This window comes from Liolophura sinensis, chromosome 2 (genome assembly GCF_032854445.1).
Source record: "Liolophura sinensis isolate JHLJ2023 chromosome 2, CUHK_Ljap_v2, whole genome shotgun sequence".
NCBI classification, from domain to species: Eukaryota; Metazoa; Mollusca; class Polyplacophora; order Chitonida; family Chitonidae; genus Liolophura; species Liolophura sinensis.
In genome coordinates this window covers 25,566,938-25,588,606 of record NC_088296.1, presented here as the reverse complement: position 1 = coordinate 25,588,606, position 21,669 = coordinate 25,566,938, and the positions used below count along the sequence as shown (strand labels likewise).

The 21,669-nt window shown below is 42.7% G+C and overlaps 1 protein-coding gene and 13 non-coding genes across 14 annotated transcripts; all 14 read right to left on the bottom strand.

The window, feature by feature from the left end:
* Positions 1-18: 18 nt before the first annotated feature.
* LOC135462607 (uncharacterized) lies at positions 19-8,936 on the bottom strand. Its single transcript, XM_064739831.1, has 2 exons — positions 8,534-8,936; positions 19-101 (listed from the first exon to the last, which is right to left on the bottom strand). The coding sequence occupies exons 1-2, from the start codon at positions 8,934-8,936 to the stop codon at positions 19-21; spliced, it is 486 nt and encodes a 161-aa protein (XP_064595901.1).
* A 1,299-nt stretch (positions 8,937-10,235) lies between these two features.
* Trnad-guc (transfer RNA aspartic acid (anticodon GUC)) lies at positions 10,236-10,307 on the bottom strand. Its single transcript has one exon. It is a non-coding gene; the product is annotated as a tRNA-Asp (tRNA).
* Positions 10,308-10,928: 621 nt separating this feature from the next.
* Positions 10,929-11,000, bottom strand: Trnad-guc (transfer RNA aspartic acid (anticodon GUC)). Its single transcript has one exon. It is a non-coding gene; the product is annotated as a tRNA-Asp (tRNA).
* Positions 11,001-11,279: 279 nt separating this feature from the next.
* Trnad-guc (transfer RNA aspartic acid (anticodon GUC)) lies at positions 11,280-11,351 on the bottom strand. The gene has a single exon. It is a non-coding gene; the product is annotated as a tRNA-Asp (tRNA).
* A 279-nt stretch (positions 11,352-11,630) lies between these two features.
* Positions 11,631-11,702, bottom strand: Trnad-guc (transfer RNA aspartic acid (anticodon GUC)). Its single transcript has one exon. It is a non-coding gene; the product is annotated as a tRNA-Asp (tRNA).
* A 279-nt stretch (positions 11,703-11,981) lies between these two features.
* On the bottom strand, positions 11,982-12,053 carry Trnad-guc (transfer RNA aspartic acid (anticodon GUC)). The gene has a single exon. It is a non-coding gene; the product is annotated as a tRNA-Asp (tRNA).
* A 629-nt stretch (positions 12,054-12,682) lies between these two features.
* On the bottom strand, positions 12,683-12,754 carry Trnad-guc (transfer RNA aspartic acid (anticodon GUC)). Its single transcript has one exon. It is a non-coding gene; the product is annotated as a tRNA-Asp (tRNA).
* Positions 12,755-13,033: 279 nt separating this feature from the next.
* Positions 13,034-13,105, bottom strand: Trnad-guc (transfer RNA aspartic acid (anticodon GUC)). The gene has a single exon. It is a non-coding gene; the product is annotated as a tRNA-Asp (tRNA).
* A 279-nt stretch (positions 13,106-13,384) lies between these two features.
* Positions 13,385-13,456, bottom strand: Trnad-guc (transfer RNA aspartic acid (anticodon GUC)). Its single transcript has one exon. It is a non-coding gene; the product is annotated as a tRNA-Asp (tRNA).
* Positions 13,457-13,735: 279 nt separating this feature from the next.
* Positions 13,736-13,807, bottom strand: Trnad-guc (transfer RNA aspartic acid (anticodon GUC)). The gene has a single exon. It is a non-coding gene; the product is annotated as a tRNA-Asp (tRNA).
* A 628-nt stretch (positions 13,808-14,435) lies between these two features.
* On the bottom strand, positions 14,436-14,507 carry Trnad-guc (transfer RNA aspartic acid (anticodon GUC)). Its single transcript has one exon. It is a non-coding gene; the product is annotated as a tRNA-Asp (tRNA).
* A 630-nt stretch (positions 14,508-15,137) lies between these two features.
* On the bottom strand, positions 15,138-15,209 carry Trnag-gcc (transfer RNA glycine (anticodon GCC)). The gene has a single exon. It is a non-coding gene; the product is annotated as a tRNA-Gly (tRNA).
* Positions 15,210-15,840: 631 nt separating this feature from the next.
* Trnad-guc (transfer RNA aspartic acid (anticodon GUC)) lies at positions 15,841-15,912 on the bottom strand. Its single transcript has one exon. It is a non-coding gene; the product is annotated as a tRNA-Asp (tRNA).
* Positions 15,913-16,541: 629 nt separating this feature from the next.
* Trnad-guc (transfer RNA aspartic acid (anticodon GUC)) lies at positions 16,542-16,613 on the bottom strand. Its single transcript has one exon. It is a non-coding gene; the product is annotated as a tRNA-Asp (tRNA).
* Between the last annotated feature and the right edge of the window lie 5,056 nt (positions 16,614-21,669).

Below are 21,669 nucleotides of genomic sequence, written 5' to 3'. Positions count from 1 at the left end.
TTTAGTCATTTGTCTTGCTCAGTAATCCTGTTGTTGTAATCTTCGATTCACAGTGTGGCGGGAAACCGCTGTCTCCTCTAATGTCTCCTCTAATGTCTCCTCTACAAACGACAAAGACGGATCTACTATGATTACTGAGGCGCTCAAAGAAAAATAAGTTCGAAGACTGGGTCAGAACAAAATTTATTCTAACTTTATGGGCCACAGTATAGTATGAATAAAGTTACAACACAGAGAGAGTAAAGTCGACAGCGTGATAGTTGGTAAATGGTCACACAAAATCGGTAAAATCAGGCGTTCTATTAATTAACCTCAGCCATGGTGTTACTCTCACTATTCATTTATTTATCTATTCGATTGGTTTTTTACATTTTGCTCAAGAATATTTAACTTAATATACGACCGCGGCGAACATTATATAGTGGGAGGAAACCGGACAGGGTGTAACTGTTCATGTGAATGCTTAACTAGTAGCTACTTAGACTTCTTTTAGGACCACGGCTTAAGCAGAATAGATATTAGACGTCAGTGGTATAGAATTGTTAAATATCAAGTTACAGTATAAAATCACTAAACCATGAAAATAATGCAAAGAGACCAGGCCCCAGGGTTTGTTTAGTCCATCAGCAGAATCGTCTTTTAAGCAGGTATACATTATGAAGCAAGCAATAATATTAGACAAATATAGTTCGTGTGTCGTTGTCGTCGTTCACAAAGTGGTTCAATAATCTTGAGCGCTTTAATATGATTCGATAGATTGATATAAACGACTCGCGGCAGCACTATGAGAACTCAAACGGGACTTTTGGATGCAATAACATGACAACGTAAGGAAACGACCAGATCAGAGGCAAAACGTGGAGTAGTTTCATCATCGTAAAGCAGACGTGTCGTAACATGAACACAAACAAAACACTCATTAAGGTTGTCTCACTTAGACTGTGAACAGACGTTATTTGGTTACAACAACAACAACTGAAAGTGTTTGGTCTGCCGATAAACGAATGAGTAATATCGTTCCGTACACAAGTATTAGGTTTGTTTCCATACTTTTACTGCAAGAATTACGTATTAAATATTTTACTACCTGTATTTTCAGTGTGTATCCGGTGACATAGGCTATGTGTTGTCTTGTTGGTGTTCACGGACATGACTAAATGATTAGCTGATAGGTTATGGTTTAAATGATTAATTAATGGGTTAGGGCTTAACAGTTTATGCTGGCTTCCTCCCCGGCCGTTTGTGGGAAGGTCTTCCAGCAACCTGCTGATGGTCGTTGGTTTTCCCCGGGACCTGAAATATTCTTGAACACGGCGTAAAACACAAATCAAATCAAATAAATAAATAAACCAGTCATCCATTCACCCATTTTCGTCGATAAGAAGCTCGTAAACGACGACGTCGCTGTTTTAAGAATAAAGTGACGAGTAAGCTCTGCTCTACCGCATTATCGGCGTCCGCCATTTTTCGTCTGATGAGCCATCTGAGGGATCATGTCTGGTCACATGACCTGCTTAACGGGATCTAAGCAAATGCTCATCGTGACCGATATAACGACCTCGTCTGGCTAAATGGCAGATAAAGGCGCAGGCAAGAACACCGAATTACAATCGGAAATCGGACTCGATTATATTATTTTACTACATATCTGGGGTTTGACATTGTAGAGAGAACTGATGAGACGTGTAGGGATATCCAGTAATGTTTGGAATCACGGATATGTAGAAATCCCAGTCCACAAAACTTCCATAGTATTTTACTCACAAAACCATTCAAACTTCCACACACAGATGTACCAGCAAGCCAGCAAGAGTTATTCCCCTTGGTTTTCTTGGGTCGATCGAGCCAGCTGCTCTCGTCCTATCTTTTAGCATGGACAATCCGCTTAACAACGGGCCGGGTTGCAGGACGACTTCGATTTTTCGCGGGATGCCATAGTTGTGTTCATTCACTAGACTACCAGCCTTAAGACTCAGTTATCCTGCATTCGTAAATATTAGAACAGCCAAGCAGTGGTAATATCTGGGGTTGTCTTTATTATGAATTTACCGACATATAAAAACAGCGGAAAACATGAAGTTAAATTATTCCATCCTGACAAGAGCAAACGAAAGAAATCTTTCCACACAGTAGTGCAAGCCTCATTCAAAAATCTACCCAAACACTTTCGGCTAAAATCTTTCACCCAACACGCTATTATCCGTTAGTCCCAGGCCACTTTTGCTTTTCTCGTTTATCATCTCTCCAAATGATACCAAAGAGGTCTCGGTGTCCCAAAGAAAATGGAAAACAATCGTCCTTTATTCCATTGATAACGAGTACGACGTTAAACCCCAAGCACTCACTCACGCCATTGATAAAACTGTGAGCATGGGAAAAACAGCCGAAATTTTCGTCACTGATAAAGTCGTAATGATACACACCTTCCCCTGGATGGACAATTTGCCTTGTTTCCACATGTTAACAATAGATTTAATATTTTTTATTCCAATTTAGTTCATCACACAGTCTCTGATCCCGGCCTTGACAAAACCTAAGTTTTTTAACACTATCTCTGGCTACTGGTATGTTTCAATAATCCACGTTATTTACAGCTCCCGAACACCAGACTTCTAACTTGGGAATGTTGACAGCAACCTGTAGATGGCCCTGGCTTCCTATGGGCTCTGCCCGGTTTCCTCCAACCATATTGCTGGCCGCCGTTGTAATTATTCTTGAGCGGCGTAGAACACGAACCAAATCAGTTAGATCAGCTTTACCTCGGCGTTATACGCCTCAGCATATTATTTAACTGTATTTGTGACATTTGTGTTGGGATTCTCCACCAGCAACGGTAACACCTGCGTCATCCGCATGTTGGAAAAGTAAACATAGTGTTTTTGTACCCAGAATAACTAGCTAAACCCTTTAATTGATTGCGATTGTCTGATTGATGCACAAAGCGACTCAACGCTCAAAACGAACAAAAGACATGTTAGAAAATATGCAGTAACATGCCACTTTACTTTTCACCGCACCTGTAATGTCGGTGTAAAATAATTAGTATTCATTTACATAAACTTTCACCAAAGCCATACGCTCTTAATATCGAAAAAAACAAATTATGTGAGACTCTATCAAAGGCTTTTTCGTGCTCGAACTTAACAAAGCATGCCTCTACATTATCGTTTTCTACAAACTACATAGCGTCTCTTAAACTTCATATTGCGTCTGCTATATCTCCATTAAAAACACAGCATGTCCTGCCCCTCATTGATAGCAGATCCAATTACCTTCTTCAGTCTGTTCCCCAGATATCTAGCAATTGTCTTCTAATCAACATTTAGGAGACTCTCAGCTGGGTTCTATCTGATATATATTTTGCTTCAATATGCTTGTATAATCTCCCTATGTACTACAGGTAAAACAGAGCCCACCACGCGGTTTGGATTCCATTGCATATGGTAGGGATTGCGTATTTCCTCATCAATCTACCATGCCATAGCGAGTACCGCCTGCAATTTGCGTTTCCCATGTATAATCGCCTTTTTAAATCGATAATTCGAAATTCTTGACTTCTCTAAGGAAGCCAGGGTAAAAGATTATGTGGTTCGGCACGCGCCTCTCCTTCAGAAACAACAACAACACACGCACAAAAGAAAACATGTCCGTTTTCAGGTAGGTTTTTATCTCTAGCAGACTTGCCGTTTTCCTTAAAAATTACGATTTCATCTATTTGGACACAGAGCCCCATTCATATTCCATATGCAACAATGTTAACGATTAGCGCTGTCCAAAACAACGTGGCCAATAAGCTTTGAAACATACCTGGCCCGGCCTGGGAGAAAGAAGCCATAAAAATGTTGATAAAGGTTTACCGTGCAACTCTGGACCTGTCTATGCCGGCAGCTGGCAGGCGTGCCTAGCAACGCCAAGGGGACGTCACTCGCAGCCTCATCACCACCTGTCTCCTTGTGTCCTCTCGCCTATAATTTCAAACTTTCACCTTTATACACAAACAAGCCCAAAGCTTAGAGACTTTCAATCATTTCCATACCCAGCTTTCACCTGTAAATCAAAAATGACAGGCTTCCAACCAACAAGAATCTTCACACCCTAAAATACACAGAATAACATTTGTCCCCGCACCAACCCCCCCCCCCCCTCCAAAATAAGAAGTTCTATTAGGGCATCACTTACCTTTCGTGTACGACTTGGCTTTGCTGCACACTAGCGCAGTGAAAGTAATTGTCGCTGACGAAAACGATTCCATGTATAAAAATGTTTGCCTGGAGCATTTGGCAGGCACGTGTAGGACATACCAGCGGAAACTGGACAGATTGGCAATTTTAAACACGACAAAAGAACAAAAAGATTGTTGCAATCTCCCCGGCGGAGAATCGAACCCCGGTCTCCCGCATGATAGGCGGGGATACTGACCACTATACCTCCGAGGATTGAGTAATTGACAGCCGGGATATTTGCGCGTAGGTTTTATCTCTAGCCAGTTTGTGGCTTTGTTTATGAATTATTGATGATAAGGGTGTGCTTTATTTTGTCTAAGAACTGGCTTTGCTACACACATGCGCAATAAAACCAGTTGTAGCTGAGACAAAAGATTCCATGTATAAAATGTGTGGCTAGAGCATTTGGAAGGCACGTGTATTTTTTTTTTTTTTTGAAAATTGTTGAATTTATTCCCAGATTGTCATCAAATACACAAGATTTAACAATACCCGGCTATCACAAACTTTTGAAATCACAAAGCAGTCTTAATTAAAATAAAATATCACAGGAAAGATTACCGCTTTGTGAATAAAATCAATTGCACATTAGCTGCTCATTTCAATAAATACACTAATTTATCATTCCGTAATGTACAGAAGACTTTGTTTATACACCAGATTTTCTCGAAAGATGGCCTGTCTAGTCGAAAAAAGTCAACATGAATACGGGTTTTAATTATTCCTTTGGCGGCCTTAACAATAGCAACAGAATCCCTGTTTTTTTCTGAAATATTATGTCGTTGCGTGCACACCAAATACTAAACTGAAGAACACATATGACATACACCATCACCGCTCTAATTTCCTGGTTAAAGGTGGAATTGAATACCTTGTAAATTAACGTTTCCGAGTCCATATTTGGTTGGTAGTTCGCAAACAAAACAAATATCCGGTTAAAGTCATTAAACACATCCTGAACTATTTTACATTGTACAAACAGATGTTGCCAAGTTTCAGACAGGGAGCAAAAAACACACAAGTCATCGGTGGCTACATTTCTCCTAAGAAGTTTTTCCTTAACGGGCAAAATGTCATGAACCAACTTGTAACTGAAGTTGACCAAATTGTGATCTAAGAATTGATGAAAAACAGTTTTCCATATTCTAACCCAGTCCAAATGCGGCATAGACACCATTGCTCTTGGACAATGTACTATTTTTGTTACAAAATATTCATAAATATACCTGCTTGAACACAATGTTACAGGTTGCTGTACACTTGTGGTGAATTCCCTCCAGGCGCTCAAGGCCAGTCTATAAAAAGGTGGAATGTTTTCAGAATGTGGGACATTGGAACGACAGAATTCACGACAGACATGCCTTAGGGGTAACCCCAACCAACAGATGGCAAAGTATTTCCATTCCGCTGTTGTTCCATGAATTAATTTTAAAACATGCCGAGTAACAAGTGCTTTTATTTTACATTCTATATTATGTACGTTTAGACCTCCATTCCCTATTTTATTATGTACGACAACTCTCTTCAAACTTTCGGGCTTGTTATCCCACAAAAATCTGAACACAGTTTGGGAACATTGATTGACACATTTAGGTGGCAACAGAGTACACTGTGCAGAAAACCATAAGACAGCTAAAGCAACTGTATTAATTAAGACAGACCTCCCCCGTAGGGTCAAATATCTTCCATTCAATGCTGATACATGTTTCTTTACCTTACTTAAAACACGCTCGGAATTGAGTTCTGTTTGATCTGGTCCAAAAAATACCCCACAAATCTTTGAATTTGTAGTGATGTTAAGCCCACCACTGTGCACGTTAGTTTCGTCCCAGTTACCAATGGGAAGAACCGTGCTTTTCAACAAGTTGAGTTTTGCTCCTGAGGCTTTTCCATAACTTTCTGCTAGTTTAATTACATGCGGAACAGAACTCTCTTCAGATAAAATTGCAGTCGTATCATCTGCAAATGCCGACACTCTTGTTTCCTTATTTGTGCCGGGTAACCGTACACCATTAATTTCGTCATTGTTTCTAATGGCGGCTATAAAGGGCTCTAAGGACAAAACATACAATAATGGTGACAAAGAACAACCCTGTCGGACACCTCGACTCAGTTTAAATTCTTCTGTTATGTGCCCGTTCACAATAACACTACTTGTAATGTCAGTATATAATAATTGCACCCACTTACAAAAGTCGGGTCCGAAGTTAAATTTCTCTAAACATTTGAACAAAAATGACCAGTCTACTCTGTCAAAGGCTTTCTCCTGGTCTAAGTTAAGAAAGCATCCTTTTAAATCTTTTTGTTCAACATAATCATATGTATTTCGTAATAAGTGAAGGTTGTCAAAAATACTTCGGCCTGGTATTCCACATGTCTGATTCTGAAGTACAATTGTATCGATCACATTTTTAACCGATTGCACAAAGCTTTAGAAACAATCTTATAATCTACATTTAGTAAGCTAATTGGCCTCCAGTTTTTTATGCTTTCGGCATTGTCGGGGTCCTTACATAATAGTGTGATTAACCCAGAACGCTGTGAATTACTTAATCTACCCGAGTGAAAACAGTACTTAACTACATCCGTAAACACACCCGAAAAAAGGGGCCAAAATTGTACATAAAACTCTGCTGGCAAACCGTCGCATCCCGGCGAACGGTTTTTAGACATATTTTTCACTGCAAAAAACAACTCCTGTTCAGTCAAAAGGCCTTCGCAGGCAGTTTTACAATCGTCATTTAACATCGGAAGCGATGACAAGAACTCATCTTGAATGGAGGAGTCAGTATCTTGTTCAGTGTACAATTTCATATAATACGACCTTATACACTTAGCAATACCTTCCTGAGATTCATGGGATATTGAAGAATCACTATGACAAGTAATACTTTTGATCATCTTCTTTCTGCCCCTACCAACTTCTCGTCTAATGAAATATTTGGTTGGTTTTTCTCCCTGATCAAAATTAACAGCTTTAGCAAGGATAACCGCTCCCGCATGATTCGACTTATAAAGGGCATTTAGAGTCTTTTTCACATTGTCAATACGCTCACAGTTAATGATTGGACTAGATTTCAACGCATTTAATTCTTGTTCAAGTACCAACAATTCACGTTTTTTGTTCATAGATTTCTCCTTACAGTAACTCCGAATTCTGTCTTTACATTCCCTTTTAAATGTCTCCCATCTGTCTATTAGATCTGCATGACCAGTTGTACAGACAGAGAAAATATCATGGAAGACGGATTTAATATCATCAACAAGCTCCGTGTCATTTAACACAGACGTATTACACTTCCAGTAGAACGGCCCCCATGAAATGACATCTTCAAAAGAGATATCAAAAATCAAACACGAATGATCAGAAAAAGACACATGTACAGCATCACACTGGGTTACATACTTAAACACAGCGTTAGGGATATAAAATCTATCCAATCTACTGGCACACTGGCGCCTAGACCACGTGTAACAATTCTTATTCGGATGCAGTTTCCTAAAAATATCACAAATACCAAAATCTCTTTTCAAATTATTAATTTCGTCCACTCCATCATTCCTTCCATTAGTGGCACAGCCAGCTCTATCTAATTCAATGCTCTCAACACAATTAAAATCCCCACCCATAATAACCAACTCACTGCCCTGCATCACATTATCTAGATTAGAAATAAACTCTTTTCTTTCCTTTGGATTATTAGGGGCATATACACAAACAAGGTTTAAAGCAGTGTTGTTGAGCTCAACCCTAAGGCTTATGTAGCGACCGTTAGGGCACCTCTGTATTTTCCGTATAAAGCAGTCTACCGTATACCTAATAATTATTCCCACCCCACAACTTCGATTTGACCCATACGCCCACCTTACATCGCCCGGGATTTGCAAATATTTAGTGTCATTATAGTTTTCGAAGTGTGTTTCCTGTAAGAATAGTACATCAATTCCTTTATCGAAAACAAATTGCTTGACATGTTCTTGTTTGGACGGATCCCGTAAACCATTAATGTTTAAAGTCCCAAAACGAATATTATTTAAGCTCATTATACAAATAAGTAAAGGTAGAGCGTACATACCCATTGTGGTCAAATAAGAGAGTCCTAATTACGCTACAACTCATTTGTCTCTTTTCATTCGCTGCCTCGCACGAGAAGCAAGCGATTTTCTTTTCCTGTATTCCAGAAGCATGGTGTCCCCCTCCTGAGATGGAGTCGGCGTCATACAGTCTGACGACTGATCGGCATCAACACCATCATAATCAGTAGGATGGGAACTGGGCGGGATAGATGACGCTGCCTCTTCGTCTGTACTGCCATTGTCCAACTTAGCTCGCTTTTCCTCGACTGGGACTGGTGAACTCACGTCGGGAGCGTGCACGTCAGCCACGACCACATTCTTCACCCTCGGGAAAGCTGATGACGTTTCATTATCACCAACATCCACTTCTTCGGTGTTCTTAGTATTCTCCCGGACGTCCATCTCCTTATCAGACTCGCTGTCGTCGCTGAGGTCTTCATCGGCGCTGTCATCACCATTCCCGTCGATTTCGTCTTCGTTCTCCTCGCTGTCTTGAACCAGTTCCATGGCAGGTGCGTTGAATAGGTCTTCATCGTCGCTGACGTCAATATCAATGTTATCTTGTTTTACGGCGTCTTCCTTATTATACCGGCGCATAGTCGGTAGGTTTCCCTTAACTCGCGCCGCGTACGACATTGCTCTCGCACAACAGTCACTGACCGTATGAAGCCCTGAGTCACACATTCGGCATGGATTTGTACAGTCCTTCTCTGTATGAGGATTCTCAAAGGGGGAGAAACCGTCGCAGTTAGAACACCACAGTGCCCTACACTCTGCCGCCTTGTGTGATTTTTGGCCACACTTCCGACATTCATAGGTTTGCCCGGGGTAGGTAAACATAACAATGTCACCACCGAAATTAATAAAATTTGGTACATAACGAACTTTGTGACACCTAAATCTGTAAATCCGAATACCTGTCCGAACATGTGAGAGCTTCGGGTCTGAAAATCTGGGTTTCGTCACACCCAGGCATTCACCATAGGGTTTCAAAGCTGCCTCGATAGTGTCATCTGACATTTCATCCGGTGCCCAGTGGGCCGTCAGATTCAGGTAAACTGACGACGCGGGCATAATGGACCACGTCGTTCCATTTATAACAACATTGGATTTACTCACTAGGGCATTATGCCCAGCCACTGTAGACACGCGGAGATAGAAGTGTTTCTTTAAATAATTCTTCTGAAAACTTATTAGCTCTGTCTTGATATTTAACACACTTGACAGAAAAGGAATAAAGTCCCTCTGGACAGTCGTAGAAAATGCCGGGCTGCTTCGTGTAGAGATTGACACAGACAAAGTTCTGCTTGGCCTGTTTACAGGCGAAAACGACACGGGCTTGGACATACCAGATCCAACGGGGCACACGCCCTTCACCAAACAGTAACCACTGGCCAAACTCAAGCTCTGTGGGCTCCCAGTTCACCAAAAAATCAGTCTCAAAAACAAGCGTTGTTGTTGCACAAATGTGTAAACAGCAGAGAATAACCGACACGTCCGTTCACTTCGGCGTCTAGCACACTCTCCCCCCTGGACAGATTGGCGATTTGAAACACTACGACAGGAAAAAATTATTTGTGCAATATCCCCGGTGGGGAATCAAACCAAGGTCTCCCGCGTGACAGGCGGGGATACTCACCACTATACTACCGAGGATTGCGTGATCGACAGCCGGGATATTTGTAGGTAGGTTTCATCTCTAGCCAGTTTGTCGCTCTGTTTATGAAGTATTGATAATAAAGGTGTCCTTTCCTTCGTCTACGACTTGGCTTTGCTGCACACTAGCGCAGTGAAAGTAATTGTCACTGTGACAAAAGACTCCATGTATGAAATGTATGGCTAGAGCATTTGACAGGCACGTGTAGGACCCATCAGCGGCAACTGGACAGATTGGCGATTTGAAACACTACGACAGGAAAAAATTATATGTGCAATCTCCCCGGCGGGGAATCGAACCCCGGTCTCCCGCGTGACAGGCGGGGATACTAACCACTATACTACCGAGGATTGCGTGATCGACACGCGGGATATTTGCAGGTAGGTTTTATCTCTAGCCAGTTTGTGGCTCTGTTTATAAAGTATTAATGATAAGGGTTTCCTTTCTTTCGTCTACGACTTGGCTTTGCTGCACACTAGCGCAGTGAAAGTAATTGTCGCTGTGACAAAAGATTGCATGTATGAAATGTGTGGCTAGAGCATTTGGCAGGCACGTGTAGGACCCATCAGCGGCAACTGGACAGATTGGCGATTTGAAACACTACGACAGGAAAAAATTTTTTGTGCAATCTCCCCGGCGGGGAATCGAACCCCGGTCTCCCGCGTGGATACTCACCACTATACTACCGAGCAATGCGTGATCGACAGCCGGGATATTTGCAGGTAGGTTTTATCTCTAGCCAGTTTGTGGCTTTGTTTATGAAGTATTGATGATAAAGGTGTCCTTTCTTTCGTCTACGACTTGGCTTTGCTGCACACTAGCGCAGTGAAAGTAATTGTCACTGTGAGAAAAGATTCCATGTATGAAATGTATAGCTAGAGCATTTGACAGGCACGTGTAGGACCCATCAGCGGCAACTGGACAGATTGGCGATTTGAAACACTACGACTGGAAAAAATTATTTGTGCAATCTCCCCGGCGGGGAATCGAACCCCGGTCTCCCGCGTGACAGGCGGGGATACTCACCACTATACTACCGAGGATTGCGTGATCGACAGCCGGGATATTTGCAGGTAGGTTTTATCTCTAGCCAGTTTGTGGTTCTGTTTATGAAGTATTGATGATAAAGGTGTCCTTTCTTTCGTCTACGACTTGGCTTTGCTGCACACTAGCGCAGTGAAAGTAATTGTCACTGTGAGAAAAGATTCCATGTATGAAATGTATAGCTAGAGCATTTGACAGGAACGTGTAGGACCCATCAGCGGCAACTGGACAGATTGGCGATTTGAAACACTACGACTGGAAAAAATTATTTGTGCAATCTCCCCGGCGGGGAATCGAACCCCGGTCTCCCGCGTGACAGGCGGGGATACTCACCACTATACTACCGAGGATTGCGTGAGCGACAGCCGGGATATTTGCAGGTAGGTTTTATCTCTAGCCAGTTTGTGGTTCTGTTTATGAAGTATTGATGATAAAGGTGTCCTTTCTTTCGTCTACGACTTGGCTTTGCTGCACACTAGCGCAGTGAAAGTAATTGTGGCTGTGAGAAAAGATTCCATGTATGAAATGTATAACTAGAGCATTTGACAGGCACGTGTAGGACCCATCAGCGGCAACTGGACAGATTGGCGATTTGAAACACTACGACAGGAAAAAATTATTTGTGCAATCTCCCCGGCGGGGAATCGAACCCCGGTCTCCCGCGTGACAGGCGGGGATACTCACCACTATACTACCGAGGAATGCGTGATCGACAGCCGGGATATTTGCAGGTAGGTTTTATCTCTAGCCAGTTTGTGGTTCTGTTTATGAAGTATTGATGATAAAGGTGTCCTTTCTTTCGTCTACGACTTGGCTTTGCTGCACACTAGCGCAGTGAAAGTAATTGTCACTGTGAGAAAAGATTCCATGTATGAAATGTATAGCTAGAGCATTTGACAGGCACGTGTAGGACCCATCAGCGGCAACTGGACAGATTGGCGATTTGAAACACTACGACTGGAAAAAAATGTTTGTGCAATCTCCCCGGCGGGGAATCGAACCCCGGTCTCCCGCGTGACAGGCGGGGATACTCACCACTATACTACCGAGGATTGCGTGATCGGCAGCTGGGATATTTGCAGATAGGTTTTATCTCTAGCCAGTTTGTGGCTCTGTTTATGAAGTATTGATGATAAAGGTGTCCTTTCTTTCGTCTACGACTTGGCTTTGCTGCACACTAGCGCAGTGAAAGTAATTGTCGCTGTTGCAAAAGATTCCATGTATAAAATGTGTGGCTAGAGGATTTGGCAGGCACGTGTAGGACCCATCAGCGGCAACTGGACAGATTGGCGATTTGAAACACTACGACTGGAAAAAAATGTTTGTGCAATCTCCCCGGCGGGGAATCGAACCCGGTCTCCCGCGTGACAGGCGGGGATACTCACCACTATACTACCGAGGATTGCGTGATCGGCAGCCGGGATATTTGCAGGTAGGTTTTATCTCTAGCCAGTTTGTGGCTATGTTTATGAAGTATTGATGATAAAGGTGTCCTTTCTTTCGTCTACGACTTGGCTTTGCTGCACACTAGCGCAGTGAAAGTAATTGTCGCTGTTGCAAAAGATTCCATGTATAAAATGTGTGGCTAGAGGATTTGGCAGGCACGTGTAGGACCCATCAGCGGCAACTGGACAGATTGACGATTTGAAACATTCCGACTGGAAAAAATTATTTGTGCAATCTCCCCGGCGGGGAATCGAACCCCGGTCTCCCGCGTGACAGGCGGGGATACTCACCACTATACTACCGAGGATTGCGTGATCGGCAGCCGGGATATTTGCAGGTAGGTTTTATCTCTAGCCAGTTTGTGGCTCTGTTTATGAAGTATTGATAATAAAGGTGTCCTTTCTTTCGTCTACGACTTGGCTTTGCTGCACACTAGCGCAGTGAAAGTAATTGTCACTGTGAGAAAAGATTTCATGTATGAAATGTATAGCTAGAGCATTTGACAGGCACGTGTAGGACCCATCAGGGGCAACTGGACAGATTGGCGATTTGAAACACTACGACTGGAAAAAAATATTTGTGCAATCTCCCCGGCGGGGAATCGAACCCCGGTCTCCCGCGTGACAGGCGGGGATACTCACCACTATACTACCGAGGATTGCGTGATCGGCAGCCGGGATATTTGCAGGTAGGTTTTATCTCTAGCCAGTTTGTGGCTCTGTTTATGAAGTATTGATGATAAAGGTGTCCTTTCTTTCGTCTACGACTTGGCTTTGCTGCACACTAGCGCAGTGAAAGTAATTGTCGCTGTTGCAAAAGATTCCATGTATAAAATGTGTGGCTAGAGGATTTGGCAGGCACGTGTAGGACCCATCAGCGGCAACTGGACAGATTGACGATTTGAAACATTCCGACTGGAAAAAATTATTTGTGCAATCTCCCCGGCGGGGAATCGAACCCCGGTCTCCCGCGTGACAGGCGGGGATACTCACCACTATACTACCGAGGATTGCGTGATCGGCAGCCGGGATATTTGCAGGTAGGTTTTATCTCTAGCCAGTTTGTCGCTCTGTTTATGAAGTATTGATGATAAAGGTGTCCTTTCTTTCGTCTAGGACTTGGCTTTGCTGCACACTAGCGCAGTGAAAGTAATTGTCGCTATGACAAAAGATTCCATATATGAAATGTGTGGTTAGAGCATTTGGCAGGCACGTGTAGGGCCCATCAGCGGCAACTGGACAGATTGGCGATTTGAAACACTACGACAGGAAAAAATTATTTGTGCAATCTCCCCGGCGGGGAATCGAACCCCGGTCTCCCGCGTGACAGGCGGGGATACTCACCACTATACTACCGAGGATTGCGTGATCGACAGCCGGAATATTTGCAGGTAGGTTTTATCTCTAGCCAGTTTGTGGTTCTGTTTATGAAGTATTGATGATAAAGGTGTCCTTTCTTTCGTCTACGACTTGGCTTTGCTGCACACTAGCGCAGTGAAAGTAATTGTCACTGTGAGAAAAGATTCCATGTATAATGTATAGCTAGGGCATTTGACAGGCACGTGTAGGACCCATCAGCGGCGACTGGACAGAATGGCGATTTGAAACACTACGACAGGAAAAAGTGATTTGTGCAATCTCCCCGGCGGGAAATCGAACCCCGGTCTACCGCGTGTTAGGCGGGGATACTCACCACTATACTACCGAGGATTGCGTAATCGACACCCGGGATATTTGCAGGTAGGTTTTATCTCTAGCCAGTTTGTGGCTTTGTTTATGAAGTATTGATGATAAACTTGTCCTTTCTTTCGTCTACGACTTGGCTTTGCTGCACACTAGCGCAGTGAAAGTAATTGTGGCTGTGACAAAAGATTCCATGTATGAAATGTATGGCTAGAGCATTTGACAGTCACGTGTAGGACCCATCAGCGGCAACTGGACAGATTAGCGATTTGAAACATTACGACTTTAAAAAATTATTTGTGCCATCTCCCCGGCGGGGAATCGAACCCCGGTCTCCCGCGTGACAGGCGGGGATACTCACCACTATACTACCGAGGATTGCGTAAACGACAGCCGGGATATTTGCAGGTAGGTTTTATCTCTAGCCAGTTTGTGGCTCTGTTTATGAAGTGTTGATGATAAGGGTTTCCTTTCTTTCGTCTACGACTGGGCTTTGCTGCACACTAGCGCAGTGAAAGTAATTGTGGCTGTGACAAAAGATTCCATGTATAAAATGTGTGGCTAGAGGATTTGGCAGACACGTATAGGACCCATCAGCGGCAACTGGACAGATTGGCGATTTGAAACACCACGGAAAGAAAAAGTGATTTGTGCAATATCCCCGGCGGATAATCGAACCCCTGTCTCCCGCGTGACAGGCGGGGATACTCACCACTATACTACCGAGGATTGCGTAATCGACACGCGGGATATTTGCAGGTAGGTTTTATCTCTAGCCAGTTTGTGGCTCTGTTTATAAAGTATTAATAATAAGGGTTTCCTTTCTTTCGTCTACGACTTGGCTTTGCTGCACACTAGCGCAGTGAAAGTAATTGTCGCTGTGACAAAAGATTCCATGTATGAAATGTGTGGCTAGAGCATTTGGCAGGCACGTGTAGGACCCATCAGCGGCAACTGGACAGATTGGCGATTTGAAACACTACGACAGGAAAAAATTATTTGTGCAATTTCCCCGGCGGGGAATCGAACCCCGGTCTCCCGCGTGGCAGGCGGGGATACTCACCACTATACTACAGAGGAATGCGTGATCGACAGCCGGAATATTTGCAGGTAGGTTTTATCTCTAGCCAGTTTGTGGTTCTGTTTATGAAGTATTGATGATAAAGGTGTCCTTTCTTTCGTCTACGACTTGGCTTTGCTGCACACTAGCGCAGTGAAAGTAATTGTCACTGTGAGAAAAGATTCCATGTATGAAATGTATAGCTAGAGCATTTGACAGGCACGTGTAGGACCCATCAGCGGCAACTGGACAGATTGGCGATTTGAAACACTACGACAGGAAAAAAATTATTTGTGCAATCTCCCCGGCGGGGAATCGAACCCCGGTCTCCCGCGTGACAGGCGGGGATACTCACCACTATTCTACCGAGGATTGCGTGATCGACAGCCGGGATATTTGCAGGTAGGTTTTATCTCTAGCCAGTTTGTGGCTCTGTTTATGAAGTATTGATGATAAAGGTGTCCTTTCTTTCGTCTACGACTTGGCTTTGCTGCACACTAGCGCAGTGAAAGTAATTGTCGCTGTTGCAAAAGATTCCATGTATAAAATGTGTGGCTAGAGGATTTGGTAGGCACGTGTAGGACCCATCAGCGGCAACTGGACAGAATGACGATTTGAAACATTCCGACAGGAAAAAATTATTTGTGCAATCTCCCCGGCGGGGAATCGAACCCCGGTCTCCCGCGTGACAGGCGGGGATACTCACCACTATACTACCGAGGATTGCGTGATCGGCAGCCTTAATATTTGCAGGTAGTTTTTATCTCTAGCCAGTTTGTCGCTCTGTTTATGAAGTATTGATGATAAAGGTGTCCTTTCTTTCGTCTACGACTGGGCTTTGCTACACACTAGCGCAGTGAAAGTAATTGTCACTGTGACAAAAGATTCCATGTATAAAATGTGTGGCTTGAGGATTTGGCAGGCACGTATAGGACCCATCAGCGGCGACTTGACAGAATGGCGATTTGAAACACTACAACAGGAAAAAGTGATTTGTGCAATCTCCCCGGCGGGGAATCGAACCCCGGTCTACCGCGTGACAGGCGGGGATACTCACCATTATACTGCCGAGGATTGCGTTATCGACAGCCGGGATTTTTGCAGGTAGGTTTTACTATAGCCACTTTGTGGCTTTGTTTCTGAAGTATTGATGATAAAGGTGTCCTTTCTTTCGTCTACGACTTGGCTTTGCTGCACACTAGCGCAGTGAAAGTAATTGTCGCTGTGACAAAAGATTCCATGTATAAAATGTGTGGCTAGAGCATTTGGCAGGCACGTGTAGGAGTCATCAGCGGCGACTGGACAGATTGGCGATTTGAAACACTACGACAGGAAAAAATTATTTGTGCAATCTCCCCGGCGGGGAATCGAACCCCGGTCTCCCGCGTGACAGGCGGGGATACTCACCACTATACTACCGAGGATTCCGTGATCCGCAGCCGGGAAATTTGCAGGTAGGTTTTATCTCTAGCCAGTTTGTGGCTTTGTTTATGAAGTATTGATGATAAAGGTGTCCTTTCATTCGTCTACGACTTGGCTTCGCTACACACATGCACAATTAAAGTAATTGTCACTGAGACGAATGATTCCACGTATAAAATGTGTGGCTAGAGGATTTGGCAGGCACGTGTAGGATCAGTAGTAGGGGGAGTATTGGTTCTGGCACACCCTCCATTTGGCAAATAGAGCCTCTATTTGCCAAATGGAGGGTCAACGACTTGGCTTTGCTACACACATGCGCAGTGAAGATTTGCAGGTATCTTCGTTGTTAATGTGTTCCTAATATTTAGAACGGAAGAATTTTAGACATGCGAAAAGAATAATTTTAACCACATAGGGAGGCGATGCTGAATCAGAGGCCATATTAAGGCCCGGATACCATGGCTGTGTTTTATTTTTATATTCACATTGACCTAGGACCACGTGCACAAGGGAAAACAGACTTTAGTATACTCTCTCCACGCCAGACTTACCGGCGGTTGAGGTGACCTACGGCCCCGATTCTATACCTAGGGAGAGTAACTTAAATACTAAACCCCTTGTTACTTAGACAATATTTTCACCTCCCTATCGAAGTCGTTTTGACTTGTCCTTCCCCTACCCCTACCCCTCCCCCCCGCTCCCCTCCACCTCCTAAAAAAATGTTTGGCTCAACCAGTCGCTGAGACGAAAGGCTCCATGATTCCATTAGATAAGCTTATCTAAAAGTCTGAGAAGCTTTTTTAGGGGCAAGGCACTGGACGTCATATTTTTGGCTCCGGCTACCCCGAGATTCTGACAGTGTAAAGCATGTACAAGTTTTTTCGGCACTTCCATGCTAGACCACCTTACATACTCAATACTAAGAAATGAAAACCAAGCGCTTCATATATCCTTTAATCACCTCATTTACAGCCACACCTGGAATTGCAGGTTACATCACTAACGATGCTACCTTATCCTTTCAAGACGAAGCCTTGAAAATTGACACAGGTTAGATTTGAACTCCTCTTGTTAACAGCGAGAAACATCAAGCCCATCACTCTGCAGAATTATCAAACACAACAAGATAGCTGAGGTGATTGTAAACATTAATGTGTAAAAGAAACACAAGGACTCTGTTAATCTGGAAGTAATACATGCATATCAATAATTATATTTCATTTCAGTATATTTTAAAAATCTAAACTTATTAACAAGTTCCAAATCTGACATAACATAAAAGGGGATCTTCTAAAAGCAATTTCCTGGTCAAAATAACTTAGTAATATCATTCACCAAGCTCAGGATTAAGAAATTCTGAACAATGTACATAATATTATGTACTGTATGAAAACTTAACTTATCATGTTACAGCTGGAAGCTAGCAGAGAAAGCCCTTTTAAAATGACGAAATTCTATATCTACACATAAAATCACATCAGTAATTCCATTTCATAATAATGCTCTGATAAAAATATGAATGAGTTGACTAAGATGATAAAACTGCCAGGCATAAAGTAATCCATGAAAAATACAAGCTGTATTTATCTACATGCAGTCATGTACCTAAAATATGCTGGCTCAATTCTGAAATAAGCGAGAGGGGTGAAGTGCCGCACTGTTCTCACATACACAGTTAAACAATGCTTTATACTGACGTTCCAGATTTCTCTGAGGTTACCTTTGGCAAAATTTTGTCATGGATAACATGGTATCAATGGTATCACAGCATTCTTCATTTGAAAATCTGAAATCCCTGCAGTTACCTGCCCTTGTCAGAAATGCAGAAGATGGCAGTACAGCAGGTCACTTGGAGTAGCCAAAGAAATAACCAATCAATGCTGACAGATGAAAAGGTAAGGAATATGTGTGTCTGAAAACTTTAATATTGCCGTGAAAATGTACGACAGGTAATTTAGGCTCAAACGTCTTGAAAAAAAAAACATCAACTGCATAACACGTGTTTTTAAAATGGAGCAGGTTCAATTTGATGTTGTTCTGGAGCTATCTGTGGCTTTATATAATTTTACCGAAATTAACATCGAAGCAAACTTGGACCGATGCAGGAATGGTTATAAAATCATTTGTAACTAAGTGGGATTTTTATTAATCACTAGTCAACCTGAAACCAATTTCCACTGTTGCTTTGGGAAGGGAGGTTGGTCAAGTCAATCCATCTGGAGATGGTTAGTGTAACTCACTCTCTGCCTAGTTTTCTGCACCCATAAACCCAGCCCATGTCAAATATCCTCGTGCATCGCTAACAAAAAACAAAAAAAATCTACTTTCCGATCTGGCTCATTTATAATACAGCTTCTGTTCGCAGCAGAGTGGGACTGACGGAATAACTTTCTCACCTGGATCTGGCTTATGGTGAGCAGACTAACGCATTACAATAATATCATTTTGGAAACATCTCAAAACAAGGGCAAATTACCAGTGCTGCCATGATGAACTTTCACCAAACTTCAAACATTGATCTGTCAACTTTTCAGTTTTCCTACAAATGACGTCACCTTATCAAACCACTAAGCTGTCAGCGAAGACACCAAAAAAACAAACAGTTCCACAATTCTTTGAGAAAACATATAGAACATGAGTCTGTTCAGGTGTGATGATGAACATACTATAACAGAGTTTGTTCAGGTCTGATACTGAAACACACTGTAGCGGTATCTGTTTAGGTCTGATGTTCATCATGTTGTAACGGTGTCTGTTCAGGTCTAATGTTCATCATGTTGTAACGGTATCTGTTCAGGTCTGATGCTCATCATGTTGTAACGGTGTCTGTTTAGGTCTGATGATGAACATACTATAATGGAGTCTGTTCAGGTGTGATGATGAACATACTATAACAGAGTTTGTTCAGGTCTGATACTGAAACACACTGTAACGGTATCTGTTTAGGTCTGAAGTTCATCATGTTGTAATGAAGTCTGATCAGGTCTGATGCTCATCATGTTGTAACGGTGTCTGTTCAGGTCTGATGTTCATCATGCTGTAACAGAATCTGTTCACATCAGACAATGATCTTGCTGTAACCTCGTCTGTTCACATCTGTGTACAGAGACATCACACTGCTGTAATAAGTTAACTAATGCAACAGGCCGACATCTTGTCATGAAAATGATGAATTATCTCCCCTCACTTCAGGAAAAACACATCTTCCAGCACTTTGCTTTCTTCAAGTTCAGCAAGACTTTCATCGTCGTCAAAGACCTCTCTGCGTGTCATCATGTAGCTGCTGTTTTTCAATACATAGTTGTCTCCCTTGGAATTCAAGCTGTTGTTGCGATGTGCAGAACTGTTTGAGGCCAGTGAAGTGTGGGCCTCTGATTCCAGCTTCTCCAAGATTTCCAGCACAGACAATCCTTTTCTGTCACCACTTAAAAAAAAGAAAAAAAAGACACAATAAAAGAAATAATAAGAAAACTGTGAACTTTTTTCTTTCCCATGATAGAATGAATGAATGAATGCTTGGGGATTTTTTGGGTTATTACGCTGCGCTAGCGCCCTAACGTACTGAGCAATGAATTGTAATACACTGATGACATATTATATTACAACTTTTTCCACTTGATTAAAATTGTCTCCCAACATCTTAAATACCAAGACGTCTTCGTCAAACGCTGGTAAAAACTGAGCATACCGCATGGACACATGGTTGAAATGATTGAAAACACTTTTAGTTACCCAACAGTCTAGAAAAAGATCTTTCTGGGATTCAAACCATAACACAGACATAGCAACCGTGTTTATTAGTACAGATTTCCCCCTTAAAGTTAAGTATCTGCCGTTCCAAGAAGTTACATTTTTCTTCACGTTATTTAAAATCCGATTACTGTTCAGTTCGAGGTGATCCTTGCCGAAATGGATGCCACATATTTTAGTGTTGTCACAAACTTTAAATCAGGAACATCTCCCTCTTTCCATTAACCAATTTGAAGAACAGTGCTTTTTGCTACATTTAGTTTAGCACCTGATACGCTTCCACATTTTTCAGCTACACGGAGCACTTCTCGAACTGAAGTGGAGTCGGTTACAATGGCCGTGGAATCATCTGGATAGGCTTCGATCTTGGCCTGTTGACTTATGCCTGGCATGGGAACACCTTGAATGGTATCATTTGTTTTAAGAGCAGAAATAAAAGGTTCTAAAGACAATATGTGCAATAACGGCAACAAGGCACATCCTTGTCGAACACCTCTAGATAATGTAAACATTTTGGTTATATGGCCTTTCACAATGATTGAGCTTGATATGACAGCATACAGTAACTTCACCCACTTACAAAAGTCTGAGCCAAAATTGAAATGTCCCAGACATTTAAAAAATATTGACTAGTCAACACAATAAAAGGCCTTTAATTGTTCTACCAGGACACCACATGTCTGATTTTTAGAAACCACAGAATTCATTACACACCTGAGGTGATTACATAAAGCCCCTGAGATAATTTTATAATCGACATTTAACAAACTAATAGGCCCCCAGTTCTTAATGTTCTCTGTGTTGTCTGGATCCTGGCATAATAACGTTATCAGACCGTATCGCTGCGATTTTTTTTTTTTTTGTTTTTTTTGATTGGTGTTTTACGCCGTACTCAAGAATATTTCACTTATACGACGGCGGCCAGTATTATGGTGGGTGGAAACCGGGCAGAGCCCGGGGGAAACCCACGACCATCCGCAGGTTGCTGCCAGACCTTCCCACGTACGGCCGGAGAGGAAGCCAGCATGGGCTGGACTTGAACTCACAGCGACCGCATTGGTGAGAGACTCCTGGGTCATTACGCTGCGCTAGCACTTTAACCGACTGAGCCACGGAGGCCCCCCGTATCGCTGCGAGAAGGTCAGCGTTTCTTCTTCAAAACACAGGTTTGCGACATGTGTAAATAGTTTTCCAAAAATTGGCCAAAACTCCTCATAAAATTCTGCAGGAAAACCGTCAGAACCAGGAGACCGGTATTTATTTATCTTTTACAACATGGAATAATTCTTCTGTCGGCCCTCCCTCACA